Source organism: Aedes albopictus, chromosome 2 (genome assembly GCF_035046485.1).
Source record: "Aedes albopictus strain Foshan chromosome 2, AalbF5, whole genome shotgun sequence".
NCBI lineage: Eukaryota > Metazoa > Arthropoda > Insecta > Diptera > Culicidae > Aedes > Aedes albopictus.
Window position 1 is genome coordinate 37585479 of NC_085137.1, and position 6197 is coordinate 37591675.

General features: G+C 40.3%; 1 protein-coding gene across 1 annotated transcript; it reads right to left on the minus strand.

Annotated features, from left to right (window-relative positions):
- Positions 1–2998: 2998 nt before the first annotated feature.
- LOC109622311 (interstitial collagenase-like) lies at positions 2999–4863 on the minus strand. The gene is made up of 4 exons (XM_020076561.3): positions 4628–4863; positions 3924–4568; positions 3668–3863; positions 2999–3601 (listed from the first exon to the last, which is right to left on the minus strand). The coding sequence occupies exons 1-4, from the start codon at positions 4805–4807 to the stop codon at positions 3195–3197; spliced, it is 1428 nt and encodes a 475-aa protein (XP_019932120.3). The 5' UTR covers positions 4808–4863; the 3' UTR covers positions 2999–3194.
- Between the last annotated feature and the right edge of the window lie 1334 nt (positions 4864–6197).

Sequence of the window (6197 nt, forward strand, 5' to 3'; positions counted from 1 at the left end):
TGATATGTTATATGTACATAACTGCTAGTAATAATCAGTATTTTCCAGACTTTTCCCCGTACATTTTTTTTTTCAATATAAATTATTGAAACGTTAAAAAAATTTAAAAAAAATGCAGTTTGTACAGATTGTTAGTTTGTGTGGTATACTCATAGAACCATATTTTCAAAAAACTAAACAATTTCCAAATTTCTTCAAGCTGTTCTAAAATTAACTTTATTGTGAAGATTTTATAGAAGAACCGGAATAAAAAGACCAACCGTGCTTCGAGATAGAGCATTTTGAATGTTTATAGTTAATTTCCGATACAGTCCTTATGTGGTTACTTTCCTTCAAAACACATTTATATATAAATCTTTTAGAGGGAAAATAAATGAACTATAATTTGCATCTTTAATTTTGAAACAATGTTGATGTTAAAGAAACCCGAAGACCGATACAGCGCCAAAAAGTCCCATAAATTATCAAGACGGTCGGAGTTTAATCAATATTTCACAGATATTTCATGGGAGTTTCAAAGCGTTTCAATGCGTTTCAGGGCATTTCAGAAGGTTTCCGATGAATTTGAGGGGGCTTAAAACACTCGCAGGTGAATTTCACGGAGGTTTCATAGGGATTTCAGAGGCGTTTCAAAGCGTTTCAAGACGTTTCAATGCGTTTCAGGGCGTTTCAGGAGGTTTCACATGGGTTTTACGGGGCTTCAGAGGCTCTCAGGTAAATTTCACGGAGGTGTTAATGTGGTTTTTAAGGCGTTTCAAAGCGTTTCAAGGCGTTTCAGGGCGTGCCAGGAGGTTTTAGGAGCGTTACAGGGGGCTTCAGAGGCTCTCAGGTGAATTTCAAATTTCAAAGCGTTTCAAGGCGTTTCAAAGCGTTTCAAAGCATTTCAGAAGGTTTTACAGAGCTTCAGAGGCTCTCAGTGTAATTTTACGGGGTTTTATAGGGATTTTAGAGGCGTTTCAGAGCGTTTCAAAACGGCTCAAGGGTTTTCAATGCGTTTCAAGGCGTCTCAAGAGGTTTTAGGACGGTTTTGTGGAGCTTGGAGAACCTTAAAGAATCATTGGTAGATCCGATGACCTATACGCAAGGAAGTTCTTGGAGATCCTCATACTAGCAACGAACCCACCACTTGACAAAACATAGCAACGTGAGGCTGTGTAAACATAAATTCCATTCATAATGCTCCAATAGATCACAGATTTTTCTTATTGATCAGATGGCCTAAACTCCAAGGATATCTCGGATACTCTTAAACTTCTAGCCCTTAAATACTCTGTTAACGTCCCTTAACTCTTAACTCTGCTTTTTTCCCGTAAACCAACTTTTATCCTGAGCACTTCAACTGCTCTGAGCACAATCGAATTCTATTTAGGTAACGTTATTTAACGTTGTTAAATGGATCCTACCTAAATTGAGGTTTCAGTATACTGAATTTGCTGGATTTAGCAGTTAGGTTTTAGGTGGAGATGTTGAACTTCATGAGGAATCAAGGTTTCATCCCAAATTGTCGAAATGACTACGTCAGTACAGCGGATGATGGCAATCAACGAGATCCTCCGATGGGTGAAGTTGAGGATGTCGTTCAATAGCTGAAGAACTAGGTACATATATGACTCAAGAACAGTAAGGATGATATTGCAGCTGAACTAATCAAGATGAGCCAGGAAAAAGTTAGCCATTTGCCTGCACCAGCCGGTTGTCTGGATCTGGGAAACAGAACAACTACCGGAAGAGTGGAAGGAAGAGGTTATTTGTCATATCTACAAGAATGACGACGAGTTTCGCTCAAGATCCGCAAAACCTCCAGAAAGAATATCAGGTCCCATCGCATCACCTGTTCATCGACTTGAATGTGGCATACGACAGTATCAATCGCACACAGTCATAGACGAGTACAGCTTTCCCGAAAAGCTTGGTAGACTGATAAAAGCCATAGACTGTGTTCGAAACTGCGTTCTCTCTCGTTTGTCGGGTGAAGATCACTGCGTCCAGATTTTAGAACTATTGTGATATACCCTTTTGCAGTGAGGCACGCAAGTTATCTCAGTAACATGTTTGTCACTGAGATACCTTGGTATCAACTGAACTCAAGACCATCTATTATTGATGAATAGAGATCCTGAATTACAGTATGTGACTTCCCCATTCTGGCGAGACTAGCTTTATGAAGCCAACCACGTCCTTGGGAGATAAGATCCATATGTCAGCAGTCCCTAAAAAGGGCTTGCTGAGAACTTTCAACCAACGTTGGGTGAGTGCACTGCAATAGCAGAGAATGTGTTCTGATGTTTCCCTCTCCTCGTCACAGAAGCGGAAATTTGAGGTTTGGATTGCTCCGATCTTTTGTAGATGGTATCTGCAGGGGCAGTGTCCAGTTATGAGACCGGTGTAGATAATAGAAATACACTAGAACTCCAATGGCGCTGTAGTCACTATTCTCATTTAATTATTTTAATAACTTTAATTGCAATAACTTACTATTTTTAAGAGGCCATCTTGTAGTGGACCTTTTGTTTTGGTAAACATACTTAACTTGACACTTCTAGTACCGCTGCTGACGCTGTAAGGGCGTGGCAAACTAGATGTTAGTCACATGAATAGTCGCGACATTGAACTTCTGTGGCTAGTTATTCTACTGTGTAGATGTTCAGATCCCTTTTGTTGAGACCTAATAGCTGTTGGGTTTTCTTGGGGTTAATCGTTACGAGCCTTTTGGATTGGCTCATTTGGGGAAGTGCATTCCAGTTTGATGTGATTTGAAACTGTGTTATAATTTTGGGTGAATCTTGATGGGGACTGCGACAAAGTAATGGACTTTTTTGTTTACTATTCAACATCTCCCTGAAAACTGGGCTCAACAGCTGGGAGAGATCTTCAGGAAATTCAGCCAATTTGTCTGCTTCGCCGATGACATGGATATGATTCATAAAGCCTTTGAAAAGATGACAAAACTGTACATTCGCCTGAAACGTGATGCAGCAATAGTCGGCCTGGTGGTGGATGCGGCTGAAACAAAGTACTTGCATTCCCCGACGAACGCAACATCCTGAAAGTGGCCAATTGTGAACGGATACGGTGGGCAGGGAATGCTTCGAGATTCTAGTGAAAGGAGATAAGAGTGAGAAAGATGGCAGATTCGACTCCTGCCCACTACTCACTTGATAATCTATTGTTTTTATTATATTATTTCATGTTCATCATTCATACTGTTGGCAATTGTACTTGGGCGTATCATGCTTCTCGGTTTCCATCGTATTGAAGCTATAGAAGTACCAATCGGTATCCTTGTAGAAATACAGCCTATCCCTAGATTTCTCAAACAGAGCGGCGTCGATCCGAGTTGGAATGTCGAAAGCGGACACCTCTTCCGTATGATCTACGGCCTTCTTCTCCGGATTGTATCGCCAGTAGAGGTCGTTCCTGAACGCATAGACGTGCTTCCGGTCGTAGGCTACGGCATCCAAGTTGTTCGGCAAACCGGGAAAAGTGTTGCGGATCTTTCGCGGGTAACCCGGTTGGAGCGATTCATATTTGAAGCTCCACACCTGATCGGATTTGAAGAAGAACGTTTCTGCGTCTATCGTTAAAGCGGCATCCACCGAATCTGAAATACAGTAACGTGTTGGAGTTGAAATAGGAGTTTCACATCGCACATCGTAAAGCTAAATACCAGGGACTCCGGGCCACATGTCACTCAGCAAAGTCGGTTGTCCAATAGAGTAGTTGGAATGAATGTGATAGTAGTATTTTCCAGCAACGAACATCAATCCGCGGGCAGTGGACACTACGGCGTCGTAATTGGCTAGAGTGCAGAATTCTGGGATCGATCTGGTTTGGAAACGTTTTCCATATTTGAGTTGTATTGCCTGTAAAGTGAAATTTATTAAGATTGATGACAATTTCATTTACCATTAAGAAAACCGTACCTCAATGTCAACTTGAGGCAAATCAGTGAAACGAGAATCCAGGAAGGGATACATGATGGAAGCCCGAGAAGATGAATGGCCTAATCCAAGGGCGTGGCCGATTTCGTGCATTGCTGTATGAAGGAACTCATCTTCGTTCTTCATGCGGAAGTAGTACTTTGTGTTGAAACGAATCACTCCCTTTTCCGGATAAGATGCATGTGAGAATGTGGCATCTTGTGATGTAGTTTCCTGTGAACGTTTTCCAGTTTGAACTTGTTCATCTTCAAATAAGATTTTGATATCGGCTTTTGCGTTCTTGGATTCGTTGAAATCTAGCAGGGTAACGTTACTCCACTGTTGAAATGCATCTCGCAAAAGTTTTTTCACAGTGTTAGGTGCAACTTCCGAAGGAGTACTCGCAACGTAATAGGTGAGGTAACGTTTATTCCATTTGAAATCGCCTCCTTGTAAAACCAGGTCACTGACGCCACATTTGGGTCTCTTCAGTGATATTTTGGTTGCACGATCCAGTTCGCCGGTTTGCGGTAATCTGTAGTACTTCTGATATTGCAATATTCTACTATCTTCTGAATTTGCGAGTCTGACATTCGTTGCCTCATCACTATTTTCGTAACTGTGGAATCCAATGCTTTCTAAAATGTTCTAAATAGAGAAGATTCAGTAACTGTGTAACAACAGTGCTATGAATTATTCACACCAACCTCCACTTCATCGTCAGACAAATCTGGTTCCTCAACAGTCACTGCTGGACTTCGATTATTTTCAGCTAAGCTATACGCCTCAATATTTGTTCCACTATTCACTAGCTCCCAATCATCAGAAGCTGCACTGCTATATCTTGCGATGCCTATCAAAAGAATCCACCAAACTATCCGTTGCATGTTGACCGTTACAATGCTCACGAACAAATGCTGGCTGGTGTGGTGTCATAATTACAAATCAATTTCGGATTAGGCATCATTATCTTCTGGATGACGTTGCGCATCGATCCGGAGAACTTCTTCCCCATTTTACGGTGAAGAGATTGAATCTTTCTCCGAGAAGTGGCTCTCTGAGACACGTAGGGGAACACAGTTAGATATTCGTCATGCAGAGTGTCTATTGACACGGTGTTCAGTATTTTTAGTCGAGTCATTCTTGTACCGGTGCGAAATAATTGATGTCTAATTATGGTAATAAAAAGGGGTTTCATGAATAGGATAGCGGGCCAATTGGGACATTGGTTTAATTTTCGGTACCGTAGGGCGAGGTATCACTGATTAGATCAGCATATGCTTTGGCTTAGCTACGGAAAGACATGGCATTTTTTCTGGTTCATTTATTTATGGCCCAAACGCGTAGAATGCTTTACGGAGCCGATATTCATTTTTTGCATATAATTACATACAATTTATTGCTTAAGGCTAGTATACCTCGACTCAGTGGAGCGTCGATTATAGACCCTCGAATTTTATGTATTTGGATTTTATGTACTTTTTTTAATGGTTAAAATTTTAATATTCAATCAGTTTAAACTTGCAGTTTATATTGTGATGCAGAAAATTTCAACCTTTTGACGTGGGGAACATTTCATAAAATTGTTTTGTGGGGCACCCATTAACCCTTCCGTCCCAGCCAACCACATATCGTAAATCATTGTTTGGAAAAAATGTATATTTTCATATATTGAATTAGAATTGTATAATAATATGTATATTTGTTGACAATGATTGCGTAAAATCGCATTTCATGCCAAATTAAATTTCAATTGCGATTTTGTTTCATATAGTCGTCTCCGATCATAAAAGGTGCGAGATACTATCGGTAGGATCGCACAGAGTCGGATAGAATCGTGAAAAATACATACATTCTTAGTGTCAAGCTGCAAGTTCGCTAGCATCGTATATATGATTTCTTTGAATCGTGGAAATCGTCGCTTCACATCGTATATGAATCTGCTAAATTGAGCTTGTTACCTACACACTAAACGCTTTCAGCAATATTTTGCTGAATTTTGCCGAGCTGAAGGGTCCAGCAAATTTTTTTGCTGAACTTTCAGCAAAGTTTGCTGAATTTCAGCAAAACGTTACTGGTGATCAGCAGAGTTTACTGAACAAATCAGCAAAATTTTGCTGACTTTCAACAAAATTTTTGCTGAAGCCTTCAGCTCGGCAAAATTCAGCAAAATTTTGCTAAAACCCTCAATCGATTTTTGGTGTGTAAAGGTATGATGAAAACCGGTGAAATCGTATACAACTATAACAATGTTGTATATTGATTGTTTGCGTCACA